This window comes from Typopeltis vanoorti, chromosome 6 (genome assembly GCF_054136105.1).
Source record: "Typopeltis vanoorti isolate ZY-2024b chromosome 6, IOZ_Tvanoo_1.0, whole genome shotgun sequence".
NCBI classification, from domain to species: domain Eukaryota; kingdom Metazoa; phylum Arthropoda; class Arachnida; order Uropygi; family Thelyphonidae; genus Typopeltis; species Typopeltis vanoorti.
The window spans coordinates 44625299-44646952 of record NC_143554.1 but is presented as its reverse complement, the minus strand read 5'-3'; the positions used below and the strand labels follow the sequence as shown (position 1 = coordinate 44646952).

Genomic DNA, 21654 nt, shown 5'->3' with positions numbered 1-21654 from the left:
TTTTGCCACGGTATGACAGTGAAATGTTTAAAAGGAGGGCTATAATTGCAAATGACTTTATGCGTGGGTTATGTATGACGAGTGGTGTGGAATTTGTGGATGTGTGGAGTGAGTTTGATGGGCGAAAGGATCTATATAAGATGGATGGCTTACATTTGAATGGTTATGGTGTAAGAAGACTTGAGAAAGTGTTGCTGAATGTAGTGGATGTGCAAATTCAGGGAAACTAGATTTGTTAGGGGGGGGTGGGTAGAGATACAGTCCTTATGGAGGCAGTTGAATGTAAGAATGAATATAATATGCCAGAGCAAATAAGGACAACAAATCAGAGTGGGATAGTTAATATAAGGCATCAAGGTAGGGTTGGGGCTAATGGGGGTCTTAAATTCATGTACACTAATACTAGGAGTATTAGGAACAAGAAGGAAAAGTTTTTGGCCATGGTTGGCACTTCCAGACCACAGGTTATAGGTATTAGTGAAACATGGCTGACTGTAGATGATATAACTAGTGGGATTGAATGTGATGGGTATAGTGTGTTCAGGAATGACAGAGAGAATAAAATGGGGGGAGGAGTATTGTTGATGATAGCTGATGAGCTCCAGCCAAGGAGAATAGAAGTTGAATTGCAGGATAGAGAAAAGAGCACATTTGAGGCCATTTGGTGTGAGATTGTGGCTAGCAGAACTAAATATACAATTGGGTGCTGCTATAGACCAGGTGATGGAAAAGATGGTGGTGACAGTATGCACAAGCAAATAGAAGAAATGGGTGGAAGGAGGGTGATTATTATGGGAGATTTCAACTATGGTCGCATTGATTGGAGTGAGGAGAGGACACATGGGAGGAAGGAACTGGATTTTATGCGGTTATTAAGGGATAACTATCTGCGACAGCATGTAATGGAAAATACTAGGGGTCAGAGAGTGCTTGACCTAGTAATTACATCTGAGGATTTGGCTGTAACAAATATGACCACATTGCCACCAATCGGTGAGAGTGATCATAGGGTCTTAACTTGGGAGGTGGCTAAAGGTGTAGAATTTTCAATTAAGACAGGGTACATGTGGAATTATCGGGCAGGAAAGTATGACAAGCTTAGGAGTTTGATTGGTTCAGTGCCATGGCATGTACAACTGCAAGGACTAGAAGTTGATAGTGCATGGGAGGTAGTTAAGAAGTGCTTGCATGAAGCAATGGCTGACTGTATACCTAGAGTCCGAATAATAAATCAAGTAGGGGTTAAATGGATGAATAACACCATTAAGCTTGAGTTGCAAAAAAAGAAACAACTATGGAGGGAATTTAAGGAGAAGGGTGACCGGCAGGCACATGAACGGTATAAAGCGCAGGCCAGAAGGGTGACGAGTGTGGTAAGAAAAGCAAAAAAGGATTACGAAAGAACATTGGCCATGCAGGCTAAAGAGAATCCTAAACAGTTTTTTAGATATGTAGCAAGTAAAAGGAAAAATGTACATGGCAGATTGATTTTAAAGAATGCCGATGGTAGGGAGGTAACTGAATCAGTTGAGATAGTTGAGTTACTGAGTGAGCACTTTGCAAAAGTATATCATCAAGGTGGTGACATTGCAGAAACGAATAAACCAGTAGATTATACGGGAATTGTGGTTAATGAAGTGGAGGTGAGTAGTCTATTGCATAACCTCAATGTCAATACATCTGTGGGATTGGATGGTATACCAGCTCGTGTTGTACGAGAAGCAGCTAAAGAATTGTCAGTACCCTTGACCATTTTGTTTAATTTGAGTCTCGGGTCTGGGTTAGTCCCGAGCGGGTGGAAAGAGGGGAAAATAGTTCCACTGCATAAAGGTGGTTCCAAGACTGCTGTTGTAAATTACCGACCGATTAGCATATCAGGAATCATTGTAAAGGTCTTAGAGAAAATAGTCAAAAGGAAAATACAAGATTGGATTGAAGAAAATGGGATACTGTATCGGGGACAGCATGGTTTTGTGAAGGGTAGGTCATGCCTCAGTAACTTGCTCACGTATTATAACACAGTGACGGCTGAACTGGATAAGGGCAATGGGTTTACGGTGATTCTACTGGACCTTGCCAAGGCCTTTGACAGGATTCCACATGGAATTCTAATCAGTAAATTGCAGCATATGGGAATGAACATAGGGTTGGTGAGATGGATAGGAGGGTGGTTGACGGAGAGATATCAGAGAGTGGTTTACTCGGGAGTAGAGTCCACAAGACGGCCTGTGACTAGTGGTGTGCCACAAGGATCTGTTCTTGGACCAATGCTGTTTAATTTGTTCATAAATGATATAGGAAATGATCTGAGAGGAACAGTTCATTTGTTTGCGGATGATGCGAAGTTGGGTAGGGCAATAGTGAATGCAGATGACGTCAAAATTTTGCAAGATGATTTGGATAGATTGGAGGTCTGGGCTAAGGAGAATGGATGTCAGTTTAATGTGGCAAAATGTAAGGTTATGCATTTTGGGGTGAAAAGATTGGAGGCAGTTTACTGCATTGGTGGAACCCTGCTCCAGGAAATTGATGAGGCACGAGATTTAGGAGTGTTGGTGGATAGGGAATTGAAATTTAGGGGACACATTGCAAAAGTGACCAAAACAGCTCATCAAATCACTTGGTTGCTGAAGAATACGTTGACAAGCAGAGACAAGCAGGTTATTGTTCCTCTCTATCGAGCCTTGATAAGACCCCATCTAGACTACTGTGTTCAGATTTGGTCACCTAAGTTTCTTCTTGATGGGGAGGATGTGGAGAGGATCCAGAGGCGAGTGACCAAGATGATAGCAGGTCTGTGGAATGAACCGTATGAGAACAGGTTGTGGATTTGTGGGTTGCAAAAATTGGTTGATAGGCGGAGGAGGGGAGATATGATTGAGACATTCAAATTACTGAAGGGTTTCTATAAAATTAATTCAGAAGATATTTTTGAGAACAGGGCTGGTTGTGGGAGGACTAGGGGACATCCATGGAAACTGGGAAAAAGTGTGGTTAGTAAAGGTGTTAGAGCTGGGTTCTTTACTTTTAGAGTAGTGAATGAGTGGAATGCGCTCCCTGAGTCTGTAGTGGATGCTGTGACAGTGAATGAGTTTAAGGCGAGGTATGATAGATACTGTATGAATGTCAGATAGTTATGATGAATATGATTTGGGGCCTCCCTCGATGAGTCTAATGACTCCCTGGAGTTGCCCGTAATAATAGTAATAGTAATAGTAATAATGGTTATATGTGCAATACAAAATTCAAGCATGAAGAAATGGATAATAACTTGTAGTTCCATATAACTCTATGATAAACTAAGTGTCATCATGTTTTTGTCAGATCTCAGAAATATTTGTTTAAAAGTTTAACTACAATTATCAAATAAGTCAAAGTTGTAATGGAATAAAATGGAAGAAAATAAAGCAATACAAATAATAACCAACCAACCTTATCTTTCAGATGAGAAATAAGAGCCCACATAGGAGTAGCTGATGCTTCTAGTTCTGCAGAAAATGCTGCATAATATGTATTTGGCTCAAATTCAACATGCTGTATTAATTCTCTTTGGTTCACATTCATTCCTGAAATTAAAAACTTTGATAAATCCAATAAATATAACTAAAGCATTTATTTTATAGTAAAACACATAGCACATATTTATAATAGCTGCGCGAAATTTTACATAATACAGAATCTTCTTACAAGTTTTCTGTATATTTATAAACATTTAACTAAAGCATTTTACTTACCTACAGCTCTTAAATTCTTTAAATAAAAGAAATATTTTTAAACAAGCAAACGCATGTGTACTTGAAAGTTTGTATTAATAATTAAGCTTGACATAGCAAACACTCGTATAGTGATCACTTATATTATGAATAGAAGTGATGATGATATGTGTGTGTTTATTTAGATTTTGACATTCACTAGTGGATGTCAAAATCTAAACACACACACACACACACACACACACACACACACACACACACACACTTGCACTCGGTGCCCAAATGTGCTTCTGATCACTCCTCTTTTTACCCTGATTTTGTGCAGTATTATATCTGGTACTGTACAAGCTATCAGTCAGTATCTGGTACCGACTGATAGCTTGTACAGTGTGCTATGGAGTAACTTACTCCATAGTATCATAATTCTAAGAACATATGAGTGATTTTTTTATTCTACCCTTTTGGACCAAATATGACTGGTGAGACTGTATCCATTGTTCAGCTATACCTAAAAGACAACATCCCTCTCACAATAGGATTAACTGCTACAGCAATGGGCAGCACCCCCCCCCCCCCCAATGCCTCTGAGAAGAACAAAGGTCACAATGAACAGGCCTCTGTAATAGAGTATAATAGAGGAACTGTAATAGAGTAAGTAGAAGGGACCTTGGAGTGATGATTGATAGACAATTGAAGTTTAAGGACATATTGCAAAGGCCAGAGATTGCTGCAATGCTGAGAAAGACACGGACCAGCAGATATAGAAGAGTCGTAGTTCCATTGTATAATTCCCTGATCAGACCACATGTGCATTACTGTGCTCAGATTTGATCACCAGGATTTGAAAGGGATAAATTAACCTTGGAGAGGGTGCAAAGGTAGATAACAAAAATTATATCAGGTCTGTGCAATGTTAGTTATGAGGATAGACTAAGGACATGTGGACTGCAGAGTTTGGTTGATAGAAGAAGAGGTGATCTGATTGAAACATTTAAACTGTTGAGAGGTAGTCACAGGATTGACAGTGGGGAGTTCTTTTGTACGGTAGACAGATCAAGAGAAAGGAGCAAGGACAAAGGGGCCATCCCTTTACAGAATTACAAAGTGCCTGATAGGTTAGTAATAGCATGAACAGTGAATGAGTTTAAGGAATAGTATGTTAGACTTCGTGTTGTTTAAGATGGGCTTCCCATAATGAGTCTTATGGCTCCATGGAGGGCCCGAATAATAATAAAATAATAATGGTGATTTTTGTTTTGCTAGTCTTACACAGTACTTTGCTTACATTTTTCTCAAAGATTGCTACCTGACTTACTGTTCAGGAAGTTTCGATATGCTTTCTTCTTTTCCTTGACTGTCTCTTTAACCTCCTTAATCCACCATGGAGTTCTGATTTGTCTTGCAGACACCTTCTCCACATGCCTCTCTCTGGATGGACAATCAATGAACATTTTCTTCAGGATTTGCTCCTGAATCTCCATGGTTTGGGTCTTGTTTTCAAACTTTCCTTTTTTCTTGAATAATTTTTGTGTATTTTAGTCCACTTCACTTCTTCAGTTCACTTATGAAAGCTGCTCAACTTTGATTCTTTTTAAAACTTTCTTATTGAGCGGGAGATGGTAAATCCCGTTTTATTTTATTGCTGGGTATGAAACTCGGGTCGATATCCATCGACATCCATAGAATTTCAATGTCGAAAAAACTATCAGCAGAACCAAGTGTAAATGATCACTTGGGTAGTACAACACCAGGACAACTCCATGCAAAGGTGGAGCAAGATCCGTCACTAACTTTAATATTCTCTCATAATGTAAAACCCAGCTCCTAAGAGATGTATAAATACCGTTTTACATTATGAGAAGAGGTCGCTACCCAGACCAGTTTCAACCTTTTTTGAGGTCTCATCAGTGAGTAGGTAGACCTGGAATATCAAGGTTTTAAGTGAATTGAAACTTACATACCTCTACTATCGAATTGCCAAAGTGGTGTACTGTATATTGTTAAATATTGTTAATTACAAAGATAATAAGCCAAAAGGCTATTTTACCGGCGAATTTGTTAATTGAGCGGGAGATGGTAAATCCCATTTTATTTTATAGCCGGGTACGAAACTCGGGTCGAAATCCATCAACATCTATAGAATTTCAATGCCGAAAAACTGGTTCCGCCGATAGTTTTTTCAGCATTGAAATTCTATGGATGCTGATGGATTTCGACCCGAGTTTCGTACCCAGCTATAAAATAAAACGGATTTACCATCTCCCGCTCAATTAGTATATAAGAAAGTTTTAAAAAGAATCAAAGTTGAGCAGCTTTCATAAGTGAACTGAAGAAGTGAAGTGGACTAAAATACACAAAAATTATTCAAGAAAAAAAGGAAAGTTTGAAAACAAGAACCAAACCATGGAGATTCAGGAGCAAATCCTGAAGAAAATGTTCATTGATTGTCCATCCAGAGAGAGGCATGTGGAGAAGGTGTCTGCAAGGATAGAGAAATCAGAACTCCATGGTGGATTAAAATGGGGTTTACCATCTCCTACTCAATTAACAAATTCGCCGGTAAAATAGCCTTTTGGCTTACTATCTTTTTTCTTATACACTTTCTTTTCAATATTAAATTGATTTTTATCCTGCTCAACACTAAATGGAAATCACTTCCAAGTTCAAATCCTCTGTGTCCTAGAACAGTGGAAAAACTTCCTTATCAACAATAGCATAGTCAATGTGCCTTGGATCAATGACATGAAAAGCAAGATCAGGCTTGTCAGATTCCAGAAATTTAATGTAGTCTTAATTAAGTCAAGAAACTTAATTCTTGGATTCTGATCTTAGAACAATAGCCAATTGTCCAAGGTAATAAAGTCGACATGAACATGACACTAGATAGTCAGAGAGAGAGAGAGAGAGAGAGGTAGTAACTTGTTCTTTTAAGTGACAGAGTAAGCTGTATAAACAGATTGAAGGAATGATGGGCAGTGCTATATCACCAGCTTTAGCTGATTATTTATGGAACATTCAGAAAAACCAACTCTTTTGTATCAATTTTTCCTCAACTTCTTATCTGGCTTCCATTCATAGTACTACTTCCACAGTTTGGTCCCACTCGGTGATGGAATTACTACAACTTTTGGATAAAATAAACTCCTTACACTCTGATATCCAATTCACTACTAAAATCAATCCAACAAATCTTCCCTTTTTTGGATACCTTAATAATCCACACTCATATAGGTATGGTGAATTTTCTGTTTACAGAAAACCTTACTTTAATGGCAGATACATCCATCGTCACACCATTATACTCAGAGAAGATAGGTATTATCAAAAGTCTTGTACACAGTGTTCACACAATCTGCTCTTCGGATTCCTTCTGAGGAATGAATTAAATAAGATAAAGATACTTTGGTGACTAATGGTTATAACAAAACTACCATCTCCAGAAAATTAACAGTTATCATCCCAAAACTAGACTACAATCTGATGTGAAAAGAATTTCCATACCCTACCTGAAAGGAATATCTGAACAAACAGCACAGATTCCTTGCAAGTACCATGCATATATGACATGACCATCAAACTAGCTCAGAAGCTGTCACCTTTTCTACCATCTACAAAGAACAAATTACCACCTCTCTCTCTCTCTCTCTCTCTCTCTGTCTTGTGTCTATCAAATGCTCTGTTCGTGTTAACTTTGCTACTTTGGATACACTGGCAATTCTGCTAAGATTAGAATCCAAGAACATCAGGAATGTGTTAAACTGTGTTAAATTTTTAGAATCTAAAAAAGTCTAAACTTGCTTTCCATGTCACTAACGCTAGACTTGGTTTGGAACCAAACCAATATTCTTCATTCTACATATTTAAATTTAATCATCTGTTCCTTGGAACTTGTGAAAACTTATGAGACTGTCCAAATCTTAGCTATTCTGAGTGTATACCAATAACCAATCTCCATATATATATATATATATATATATATATATATATATATATATATATATATATATATATATATATATATATATATATATATTGTATTTTAAATATTGATTCTTTTATTTAATTTTTAGTTACAGAAGCTAACCAATCTGTTCTTTTGAGAAAGCTAATAATGCATTCTCATTGTTAGCATTCTCAGTTGTCAACTCAGCTGTGTGACTGGGACACAAGCTAATAAGCATATGTACATAACTCACACATATAATTCATGTTTTGAATGCAGTGTTAACTGATCGCCTCTCTCTCTCTCTTTGATAATGTCCATGTAACATCAGACAAAATATATCAGAGTTTTAATAAATTTAATTCTACGCATAATAATCTAAAAATATATCTCCAACCACTTCCTCATATACGTTATTTCTACCCTATGCTCTTTTATGGGTGTTTTCAGGAGAGTACAGTTCTGCTGAACTGACTTCACCTGAAACAACTTTTGAGTGTCTTCTTTCATCTACCTCTGACAGAAGGCTGTTTTCTTGGAGGAAGAAACAGAAATTCTGACAAGGACTAAAAACTCAACTTGTTCAAGAAAACAAAATATTGATATGTGCTCTCTCTCTCTCATCTCTGACTTAATTGTGTCTCCACAAACCATATTGGTTCATAATTCAATTTTCAGCAGTCACATGTAGAGTTAATATTAAGGGAGAAAAATGAATTCTAATTTGAAGACATGGTAATGATGCTCCAGCCATATTAGAAATTATTATGTGACACCTCCTAAAATGTTTTAAGAAAAGTGTGAAATAGAACTAATCATGATTTCTCTTTCTTTTAAGTTGCAAGTGGAGGATCCATTTGCAACCTTATAGCAACTAGAACAAGCCAAAGAAAAATCTCTATACAAGAAGACTTGGTGAAGCGTTTTTTTTTTTTTTTTTTTTTTCTTTTCTCCTTAACATTGAATAGCAACTTGAACTGTACAAGTCCAGAAGAAAATTGTAGTATAACCTGAACTGTACAAATCCAGAAAAATCGTAGTAATCTTAGTACAGGAGGACTTTAGCAGAGTTTATTGTAGTTCTTTGTTTAATTTATTTATTAATTATTTATTTATTTTTAAATTTTATTTTATTTATTTATTTATTTTTATCACTAGAGGTCAGGCTAAGAAAAAGATTAATTAACAGCATAGATTTAATTTACCTTTATAGAGTGCAAGAGCATGTAGCTTGGTTTCCTATACACATGTATCCTTCTGATGATGACCTCAATACAGGGGATCGAAACGTCAAGTGTTATTTTATTATCATCATCATCATCATCAAATTCCCAACATGTACCCTCAAGGGGGTGAACAGGATATGATAGTACTACATGAAAAACTTACATTATTACTAACTCCCTATCTACAATTTTCCTCCAAATCAGTCTGTTACTTGTCAAGACTCCAACATTATCAGATCTTATATTTCTATCGTCTAAGGCACTTTGTACCATATCAATCCACCCATATCTTGGTCTTTCTCTGGGTTGTTTTTCCTGCCAACCTGGCAGAGAACACTTGTTTTGCTAATCTTTCCTCACCCATTCTGTTTAAGTGACCATACCACCTGAGATTAGCTCTGCTAACGCATTCCTGGATGCTGTCAAAGTCAAGTTTTTTCCTAATATCCTTGTTTTTAATATGATATTGCCATTGATGCCTCTAATCTTTCTCAGGACTCTTATATCTGCAGTCTCTAGCCTTTGGTACAGTGTTTTACTTCTGACCCAGCTCTCAGAACCATAAGTTAAAACTGGTTTGAACACTGTCTTGTATTCAAATAATTTAGTGTTCCGACTAATTTCTCTCTTATTCCATATGAATTTATTCAATTGACTTCCTACCATACCAGCTTTATTGATTCTGTTGTCTATTTCCATATTTAATTTACCATCTTCACTAAAAATCGTACCTAAGTAGTTGAAATGTTTTACTTGTTCCACAGGTTCCCCGTTCACAACACAGTTGACATTATCAACAATTCTATCTATTTTCATTGTCTTTGTATTTTTAATGCTGACCTTCATACCATATCTATGACAACAGTTATTCAATTTAGTCAGGAAATCTTGCAAACATGTAGCGGATTTATTTAGAAGTATAACATCATCTGCATAAAGCAAAGAGCTGACATTAACATCTCCAATTCTGATATCATGTTTAATACCACTTTCCTTCATAATGCGATCCATACAGATAATGAATAACAGAGGGGATAATGTACATCCTTGTCTCACACCAGATTTAACATTAAACCATCTTCCTGTACTTCTTTCAATTCTAACTGCTGACTTACAACTCAAATAAAGACTAAGTATTGCTTGATATAATGCCCCATTGACACCATATAACTGCGGCGTATTGAATAGCTTCTCTCTTGGCACCTTGTCATATGCCTTTTCTAGATCGATAAAACTTAAATACAGATCTTTGTTATATTCCCATGCTTTCTCCACTATTTGTCATAAAGTAAAGATCTGATCCTGAGAGCCTCTATTTGGCCTTTCTCAAGTATACTTGCATAGATCTTGCCAGGAACACTTAGTAGGGAAATACCTCTGTATTTCTCACATTCGGTTTTATTTCCCTTTTTATATATGGGTACTATTAGAGCTCTACTCCAATCATCAGGAATTCATCCCTCTGTCCAGGCTTTCTGAACTACGCAGTGCAGCCACTGTAAGACTTTTATACCACCATACTTCAGCATTTCTGGTTGAATATCACCTGCTCCTGCTGCCTTTCCCCATTTCAAGCCCTTGATGGCTTTTTCTACTTCAAGTATGGATATGTATTCCTGACTGCATGGCTGGTCAGTGTTTTTTATCACTGTGCTGTCATCACTGCTTGTTTCATTTAGCAGTTTTTCAAAGTAATTACTCCATACTTCAAGGATATCTTTTTCTCCTGTTTTCATTTCACCTTTATCATCTAATTCCTTTTACAGCACTCTTTCCTCCATTTAGAAGCTTCTTCAACAACCTCCAAAATATCTTACCACCTTCTTGATATTTATTTTCTATGTTCTTGCTGAAGTCCTCCCATAACTTTTGTTTAGCTAGTTTTACACAGTGTTTCGCTTTCTTACATTTGTCTCTGTATTCTCAAAGAGCAAAAGCTGACTTATTTGCCAGGTACTTTTGATATGCTTCCTTCTTTTCCTTCACTGCCTCTTTAACTTCCTGTGTCCACCATGGAGTTCTGATTTTTCTATCCTTGCAGACTACCTCACCACATGCCTCTCTGGCTGAATCAATCAGGGTTTTCTTCAAGGCATGCCACTGAATCTCCAAGGTTTAATTCCTGTTCTCAAACTCTTTCATTTTTTCTTCAATAATCTTTCTGTATTTTAGCTTACAGTTCACATCTGAGAGCTGTTCAACTTTTATTTGCTTTAAAACTTTCTTATATGTTATTCTTTTCAATAAGAAATTCAATTTTATCCTGCTCAAGACTAAATGATGATCACTTCCAATTTCAAATCCTCTGTACACTCTGGTGTCCTGCACCAGGGAGAAAACATCACTATCAACAATAACACAGTCAATGAGCCTTTTCTTATTCCTTGCTTCTTCTCTCCATGTGAATTTGTGCACATTTTTTTGTTGGAACGTGGCGTTAGTAATAACCTGTCCATGTCTTGAGCAGAAATCCAACAGGTATTTGCCATTATTATTAGCTTTGCTCTTTTCTCCAAATTTTCCAAAAATATTTTTGTATGTCTGACAAGCATTTCCTACTCTGCTATTTAGATCCCCAACAAGGACCAACTTTTCCTTTTTCATTGTGTGAGTTGCTTTTTCTAAAGCATCAAAAAATTCCTCCGCTTCTACCTTAGTAGAACCTTTTGTGGGACCATAGGCACAAGTAAGTCTCATTGTCCAATTCCCCATTCTGATATTAGCCCACATCATTGTACCTGAGACTGCCTGCCATTTAAGAAGATTAGCCTCATATTTTGTGTTGAATAATGTTTCCTTGATTATCATTTCCTGAATATAACATTTTGTATTTATTGCTCAGAAAGATCTCACCAGTTTTGTCTTTTTTGTTTCAGTCACCACTATTATGTCGATCTGGTACTTACCTAATTCCTCAGCTAGCTCCTTTTCTTTGCCATTCAGGCTTCTTATGTTGATAGTACCGATCTTTAACTCTGGTGGCCGGCATGGAATTTTGTCATGTTGTACCATCATTTTGTATATTGGTTTAAGCCAATAAGAATACAATTTGATCGGCTAAATCCCAAATTGTCAGCCCATCCTTGTTCATTCAGTATCCAGGTAGATACCCAACAGGGTGCACCGTGAGAAGGTGAGGATTGGACATTAGGTCAGAAGCCCTGGTCGGTTCTCTGCATTCCTTTAAAGGCTATGTGGTGGTCTCCTCTCAGTTATACAGCTTTGACCCTTAAGCACCCATTATTTTATTAATAATAAGTAAAATAATCATTTCAAGACATGTTTTGTGTCCCTAAATTCGGAAATATGAAATATGGATAATCATGATATGTAAACCTGACCTAAAAGTGTAACATGATCTAAAAGATATACCACTCCTTATATTGCATCTTGGAAGTGTGGCCAACTCATACTATAGCAAACTTGAAGGAATTGAAGATGTAGCTTATTTATAGTGAGAAGTTTCCTATTGAGAACTTTCTTTCTGCAACACTGCTGCATTAGTCAGAACTTTCAGTAGCTTGTTACAATGAATGAGTTCACTATAATAGTGTTTGTTAGAGTGAGAGAGGACTGAACTTTGAGTGATTAAATACACTCCTTATTACATATAGTATTAATTATACTATTTATTAGTTAGCAAATGAGTGACTGCACTCGACTCAAATGAGTTGCATAGGAGACATCTATGCAACATGCATATTCTAAAAGCCATTCAATATACACACACTTTTAAAAAATATAGAAAGCATTTCCTCAAAGTCTAGAAAAAAATACAGAATACATTTTCCCATTTCTTATTTAAGATTTTTGGTTGGTTGACAAAAGAGGTATCTCAGTAAGTGTCAATAAATAAACTATATAAATATTAAAAAAAATAATAATAATAAAATAAAATATACAAATGAAATAAATACATCAAGAAACAACTCTTCATCCTTAAAAAGTCTGGTATGCACTTTTTAAAGATGTGATTACTGGTCACATTATTTATCATAACACTGCAACCAGTGGTCATAACTATAGATAACTTTGGGATGACATCATACTTGTTTGTTCTTTGAGAATTAGGAATAAATTTAAGCACATAATACAACAGCATTGTTGAAGTTCCTTCATTTCTATTGCAGTGATCATGAAATGAGGCTCAAAAATTCTGATATGAATTATGTTATCAAAAAATAAATAGAAAAATTAATGAATGAATGATTGAATCAATAAATAAATAAATGAAGGGCTGGCTATTCTTGTTTATCCAATTTCAATGCAACAGACTGAGCTACTCAAATGATGCATGCATGGTCCGCATAGCAGTGGACCATGCATGCAGAATCCCAAATTGTCACTGAAGATTACTGATGAACAAATAAAACCACAATGAATTTGCATAAATGAGAACTCCACAATTTTGTGCTTTCAATATAATAAATTTATCATTATGAATAACTTTAAGAAATAATATATATGACAATGGTATGGTTGTATTTTTCTAGACTATATAATTAAAAGATATTTATATCAAAATCAAATTTACCTTGAAAATAAGAAAGGAAGGAAAACCACATGTCTAGTAATGCTGGATCACTTAGAAATTCCATTGCTACTGGAGGATGAGTTAAAATATTATTGAGATCACTAACTAGTGGCCAATAGCAGTGATCTTTCATTATGTGGTGAGCACAGTTGACAACATAATGAAAACTTTTTTCAGACTCTGAAAGAAAAATGCTAATTAGAAAATGAGGAATTAAATTATATTAAATTATAAATTAAATTATATGAAGAATGATCAAAAATACCAGAAGAGAAATTTCTGCAAGAAATGAAAGTGCATGTGAGTACTTTGAGGAAGAATCTATGTGAAGCTATAATCTTCCTGTATGCTACAATTCCAGTGATCTTTCTAATGTTAGGAACATTTATGTAGGGCTTTTTGGGAATGGTCTGCAGCTATCTTGTCATATTCAGTTGTATATATCTATGGTGTCTTGAATTCTGGGGAAAAGTCACAAAAGGCCAAAATTAGTAAATAAGTAGGGGAGGCTAGGAAATACAAATACATGGTATTATGTATTTATGGTGCAGAAATCATAAATACATAATACCTTCAAGTGTCGGAAGAGCATTAGTGAGGTCATTTCAGACAAACTGCATATCAAAGGAACTGAAGAACAGTTTGCTAGACCTAACTTATGGTCTGGGAAAGAAGTTTCGGATAAACCACATCAACGAAAACAATCAGTATTACCTTATGATCACTTTTCTCCAGTTGGCATTGTTTTTTCAAATACTTGTTCTAACATTTGTTTTTGTGGCCATCTTGCCAAATTTGCAGTACACATTTGCACAAGAAAAGGAGAAAATGCTTGCACTTTAAATCATATTACTAGATAAATAAGTAAACCATCTCCATTCCTGATATGTGGTGTAAGGAGACATTCCTATTAGAAGTTTTCCTAGAAAAATTCTGCCTGAATATATTTTTAATCAGTCTTCTTATGACAACAGTTCAGCTGTTCAGAGAACATAGTTAAATAACTAAAATTATCATTCATTTAAAATAATTATTACTCCACTTTAAATAAAAATAAAAAGTTCTACGACATTAAATTACTGAAAGCATGTCAATTCATCAATCTCAGTTATAAAATAAGAAACTCTGTCAATTAACCCAGAGTAATGTTTTATCTTAAGCCAAAACTCTACTGGGGTACTTTGAAAATATACTCATCTAGATTAAGCACAGTACTAAGATTAGGACAGTACAAGGGTTGATAAAACTAGCTATTTTTTAATACTGCTTTTCTTCACTTTGCTTCAGTCCCTTTAAATAAAACATACAATCTGCAGGCATTTTTCAACTCCATCAGGTGTTCTGTAGTTGTGCACCTGAAACAGTATACAAAAATGATTCAAGAGCATCATTAACCAGTAAAGAAGTGACTGCAGACAATCATAAAAACGATGCATTCCATAACAGTGTCATCATTCATTACTCCAACAACTGAACCTAGAGCCATTTCTGACATCACACACACACACACATATTTATATATATATACTGTAGACATAGTTTTGTTTCATCTAATTTTTGTCATTAACACAATACTCAAATGACAGCAAAATTTAATAGTGATCTTAAAGATGGAATGAAATAAATTCCATGAGGCCATGTGGGAATTATTAACATCTGTGAAAATCTTTTCAAATAATCTCAGATTGAAAATTTGCACTACAGTATATCCATATTACCACACAGAGCTGCCTTTTTTTTTTAATTTTATTTTATTATTATTTTGCATGTGTGCATGCATGTGCAGATGATCCAAATGAAACCAAAACTGAAAAACAACTGCACATATTTTAACTGAAATCCAGAATACCAAGTTTTAATAAATTCCATCAAGCTAGTACACAATTATTGTTGTTGTTGTTGTTGTCGTCTTGTCCTTTGAAGAGTCTTAGATGTTTCCGTGTGCTCTTTGTACTGCTTTGGCTATGTCTGTGATTTTGTTTGTATAGAGCTGTTGTTCAGGATTAGGATCTATTTCTTGCAAGGCTGCTGTAATTGCTGGACAGGTAAAGATGTGAGTGGGTGTCAGTTCAGTATTGGGGCAGTTGTTGCAGTTTCTATATGTTCTCGTATCATCTGTATTGATCTTCATTCCTCTATAATGTCCTGTTCGTAGTCTTGCTATCGTGGTGGAGGTCCTTCTGTCAGCATTGATCTCGGGAATTTGATGTTGTATCACTGATTTCAATGGAATTAGTTTAGCTTTTGCTAGTGCACTGGCATCAGCAAGAGTTATATGAGTTTCTTGGTTGAGTTCTCTGGCCTCTTTTGCTAATTTATCAGCTGCTTCGTTGTGATCAATGCCTACATGAGCAGGAATCCATTGTAAAATGCAACTTTTTCCTAAACACTTTAGATGATTTAAGAGTTTATGGATGTCTTGTGTGAGCTTGGTATTGCCATTTTTGATTGCCTCCATAGCTGATCTTGAGTCACTGTAAATTATAATTCCTTCAGATTGTTGAGATGATGATAGATTTAAGTAGGCTTCTAGTGCTTTAATTATTGCGTAGAGTTCGCTGGTAAAATTGGAAGCGATTCTCCCAGATCCAACTTTTATTGAAAGTTTTTCACCTTTCGGGAGTAGAAGGAGAACACCAGCGCCTCCATTAATCATATTGGTGTCTGATGATTCATTGGTATAACAAATAACCTGTTTGGAGGATGAAAGAAGGTTGATGGTATTTAGGCCTTTTTCTTTAAGCATTTCTTTTGGTTCTTTTTTTGTACAGAGTTTGGTAAGGTTTAGATTTATGGAGGTATTTGAAGGTAAAGGACTGGAAAATAGAGGTTCTTTGTTTATGTGGACATTTAGCTGATCAAGACCTATTTCTTTCCTGATAGTGTCATCATATTGTAAAGTCGATGATCTGTGAAGTCTGCAAATTTGGTTCCAATGTTCATAAGTTTTTAGGGAGATATGATCACTTTGGTAGCTTCTGATATTATTTATGAATTTAATGGTGGCAAATTTTCGTCTGTCCTCCAGCAGGTCAAGCCCACATTCCTGTTGGGCTCTGATGTTGTTAGTGGATGAGACTGCACCAATGATAATCTTGGATGCTTTTGCTTGTATTTTGTCTAGTTTTTTCTTTACCGATGAGGCCGAAGGTGACCAGATAGGTGCTGCATATTCCATTATTGGCCTTATTAGTGTAGTGTAAGTAGTTTTGAGGATTTTTGGCTTTGCGCCCCAATTTGTTCCACAAAGCCTTTTCAGTATATTTAATTTTTTTAGAGCTCTGTTGGAAGTGTTAGAGATGTGTTGTGCAAAACGTAATTCCTGATCAAGCGTGATACCAAGGTATTTTGTACACAATTATCATCAAACTGAATAATTTGATTGAATTCTTATTAAATATTATCAGAACTACCTTCAGTGCAAATGGTTATAAAGCAAAACTATTGAAAATAATAATAATTATGGCCATCGTCCTAACCTTCCTCAAGAAGAAATTACCAGAATTTCTATTCCATATGTTAAGGGACTTAACATGTGGAATAGAAAAAAAGAGCAAGATTACTTCATCAGATTAATGTGCAAGTTGCTTTCTGTCCATTTTGCAAACTTAGTACATTCCATATCTCATCAAAAGACTAATATTCCCCTCTATCTTATCCTGGAGTTGATAGAATCCCTAGCTCTTGTGACTTATATTATTATGGACAAACTGGTCGATCTGCACAAATTCATCTGGAAGAACATCAGGAATACATTTCTCTTAATGAACCCAACAAATCCAGTTTAGCAAACCACACTTTATCTACGAAACACAGAATTCAGTGGAACAAAACCAAAGTATCACACAAAAGTTACTTTCTTCAAGAAAGACTCTACAAAAGAAAGCTGTGAAGCACACATTCACAACCCGAATCAGAACAGAAACAATTGCCTAAAACTTTCTCAAGTTTAGGAAGTTATATTAACCAATACTCACAATTCATGTATTCCATAATTGTAATCAAATATTTATAATTTAAAAATAATTAACTAAATCTACTGTAATTTATTTTGAAAGCTATTAATGCAGATGGACCCATTCTCCTGCAACTGATACTGTACATAATATCACATGCTTTCAATTAAATTGTTCTTTTACTTCATTTTCCTATAACTGTATTGATAATGACTGTGAAACTTAGCCAAAAAAAAATTACAATAAAAATATTACACATAAATATTTTGGTATTAATATTTTATAATTATGTTATTGTTGATATTACTATCTTCATGCTGGTTCAGGATACAAGAATATACAGAGGATTTGAAAATGGAAGTGACTATCACTTAGCTTTAAGTAGAATAAAACTGAATAGCACATTGAAAAGAACAGTATATAAAAAAGTTTTAAAAAGAGTTATAGTAAAGCAGCTTTTACAGGTAAAAGCTAAAGCAGCTTTTACAGGTAAGCATTTATGTGAAGTGATTCAAAAACAAGAAGCAAATCTTAGTCTTGGTGGTAAACTGCAAAGAAAACTTTGATCAGTTAGAGAGGCATGTGGTAAAGTTGTCTGCAAGGATAGTTAAAAATAAGAACGCCATGGTGGACACATGAAGTTAAAAAAGTAGTCTTGGAAAAGAAGAAAGCATCCCATACTTAACAAATAAGTCAGCAGATGTCAATGAACACAGAGAAAAATGTAAGAGAGCTAAGCTGTGTGAAGTAGCTAAACATAAATCGTGGGAAGACTCTGGTAAAAATATTGAAGGGTAAACAGGAAGGTGGCAACATGTTCTGGAGGCTATTGAAAAAGCTTAGAAATGGAGAAAAAAGTACTGTAAACGGAATCAAAGACTATAAAGTTAACATGAAAAATGAAAATAAGAATATCCTAGATGCCTAGAGTAATTACTTTGAAAGGCTGTTAAATGAAACAAGCATGACAGAACTGCAGTAGAAAAGTTTCAAGAGAAATGCAAATAGGAGTAGATATCAATACTTGAGATAGAAAAGATACCAAAAACTTGAAATGTAGAAAGGCAACTGGAGAGATGATATTTAACTAGAAATGCTCAAATATGGAGGTATAAAAGTATAAGAGTTTTGTCACACTGTAATTACTTTGAAAGGCTGTTAAATGAAACAAGCATGACAGAACTGCAGTAGAAAAGTTTCAAGAGAAATGCAAATAGGAGTAGATATCAATACTTGAGATAGAAAAGATACCAAAAACTTGAAATGTAGAAAGGCAACTGGAGAGATGATATTTAACTAGAAATGCTCAAATATGGAGGTATAAAAGTATAAGAGTTTTGTCACACTGCCTAATTCAAAGAGCCTGGTCAGAAGGCCAAATTCTAGATCATTGGAATACAGCTATCTCTATCTCTCTCTCTCTCTCTCTATATATATATATATATATATATAAAACAATAAAAAAATAAAAAATAAAAAAAAGGAATTAAGCTGAATGTGAGAATTACAGAGGAATTCCTCTATTAAGTGCTCCAGGTAAGATTTATGCAAGGTTATTTGAAAAATAGTTGAGAAAAATTGTGGAAGAGAAACTGGGAGAAAAACAAGCTGAATTCAAGTCAAGATCAGATTTTCACTTTCTAACAAATAGTTGAGAAATCATGGGAATATTATAAGGATCTATACTTAAGTTTTGTAGATCTGGAAAAGGCATACAACAAGGTGTCCAGGAAAAAGCTTTTCAAAACACTACAATTATATGGGGTAAATGATACATACACCAAGCAATCATAGCCTATATTTAAGTCAGCAGTTAGAATTGGAGGAAATACAGGAAGGTGGTTTGATGTAAAATCAGGGATAAGGCAAGGGCGAACATTATCTGCACTCTTATTCATCATCTATATGGATCACATTATGAAATAAAGTGGAAATAAATTAGAATTGGAGATATTAAAGATAGCTAGCTCTTTGCTTTATGAAGATGATGATGATGATATACTCCTAAACACATCCAGTATAACTTACTAGGATTCTCTAACTACAAATTTGTTACAGCTGCTACTGCATAGAGCTATAACAAATCTGGCATGAAAATCAGTGATAAAAAGATCAAAAAATATGAAAATAGGCAGGAACAGAGAAAACTTCATTTGCATTCTGAACAGAGAGCCTATAGAATAAGTAAAATATTTCAGCTATTTAGGCACAATTTTTAGTGAAGATGGTAAGTTAAATCTGGAAATAGACAACAGAATAAGCAAAGCTGGTATAGTGGGGAGCCAATTGAACAGATATATATCGAATAAGAGAAAAATTAGCCAAAACACTAACCCAACAGTATACAAGACAGTGTTCAAACCAGTTTTAAGCTATGGATCAGAAAGTTGGGTTAGAAATAAAGCACTTGATCAAATATTAAAGACCATTGATATGAGAGTTCTTAGAAAAATTTAGGGGCTGAACAGATGACATCAATGGCAGAATCATATCAAAAATGAAGACATTAGGAAGGAATTTGTCACTGTTTGCATTCAAGAACGTGTGACCAAGGCTAATCTAAGGTGATATGGTCATTTAAATAGACTGTGAGAGGAAAGATTAGCAAAACGGGTGTTTGATGCCAAGATGGCAGGAAAAGACTAAGAGGAAGACCAAGATTGGTGGATCGATTCAGTCAGAAGTGCCTTTCAAGCATGAAATGTTAGATATGACAATATTGGGATGCTGACAAGTAATAGACTAATTTGGAGGAAAACTGTTGACAGGAGATTAATAATAATGTTAAATTAATCATGTAGCAGATAACTATCAGGAAATTGATGATGATGATAAATTAAGAAATTTCAGGAGAGATGCTAATCAAAATTTCATGAAATTCCATACAGATATTATTATTATCAAAGTGATGTTTTTCAAAATTTCATGACTGAAGTAATTCCAAATGAAACAAAGACTGAGACAGTACAACAAAGTTTAGAATATATCTGAAGAAGTATATTTGAATAAACTCCATCAAAAAGAATAGGATTATTATAAGGACAGAAAGGGAGAAAAAATAAATCTAATAAGGTTTATGCATGTTTAAAAAATGACTAAAAATAACAGTGTAAGAATAACATTAAAAGCACGTTCTTGCATGCATGCCAAATTTAATTCATTAATTTGTATTTGGCATTCAAGTTGTTGCTCTTTTGTAGGGTATTCTATCTCAGCAATGTATTAATTGAAATTAAATATAGTACAAAATATAGTACAAAATTAAATATAGTACAAAAAATTAAATATAGTATACAGACTTTCCTGGTTAAAAAAATTTTATACAAATTGGTTAAACCTGCTAAGACTACATGCCATTAAGTTTTATTCTCTTCAATTTCAAAGAACAGGTTCACAATTTCATATGGCTCGCCACTGAAGTTATGAACAGCATATGCTAAACTAAATGAGTGAAAAATCTTCATATACTAAAGAATTTGTACTATCACTTTAACTAGAATTTTAATGGTAAAAATCCCAGTTAATAATAAAAGAGAATTTTCAATTACACAACAGTTTTGTGTAAAACAACAAATATAGTGCTTTCTTTTAGTGTTACACAGTGATCAGCATTCATTTTTGAAATTTCACACGTCTTCCCTCGGGCAATCTTTCCTTCACTGTTTACCGGAAACCGACACATATTGGCCAATATATACACATAAACTCCTACCACCACCCAACACAAAAACTAGGTGTCATCAATACCCTAAAAAACAGGGCTCTGAAGATCTGCTCCAGTGAACAGGCACTAAAAAACGAATTTAAAGTGATCAGTAATACTTTTCAAAAAAATAGATACAGCCAAAACACTATTAACAAAATTCTCTACAAGACCTCAATAAAAAACAAAGACAAACCAGACTACAGTAAAACTATAACTATTCTCTACATTAAAGGGACATCAAACAAAATAAACAGAGCATTACAAAAAAATACAACCTCAAAGCCACTTTTAAACCTCTTGCAAAATTAAACAGCTTACTCAACTCATCCAAGGACCCTCTCCCTCCGCTGGCCAACCCTGGAGTATTACTTTTTTACTGCACTTGCAACATACCATACATAGGAGAAACAGGACATACAATTCCAATCAGACAAAATATAACATAAACAATACATCAAATATAATAAATGGTGAAGCTGGCCTTTCTGATCATGCTCTGAACACCTTACATAGAATTGACTGGAAAAGCACTAGTTGTCTACATCACACCAAAACATGGTATGAATGCAAATTTAA

General features: G+C 35.0%; 1 protein-coding gene across 2 annotated transcripts in view; it reads right to left on the bottom strand.

Moving 5' to 3' along the window:
- The window catches only part of Ubr3 (Ubr3 ubiquitin ligase), a 542232-nt gene that overhangs the window by 372463 nt on the left and 148115 nt on the right, over positions 1 to 21654 (bottom strand). For both annotated transcript variants that reach the window (XM_090394146.1, XM_090394147.1), the window contains exons 8-9: positions 13417 to 13596; positions 3433 to 3566 (exon numbers count right to left, since the gene is read on the bottom strand). In XM_090394146.1, the coding sequence (XP_090250272.1) occupies positions 3433 to 3566; positions 13417 to 13596 (314 nt within the window). The remainder of the gene's footprint in view (positions 1 to 3432; positions 3567 to 13416; positions 13597 to 21654) is intronic.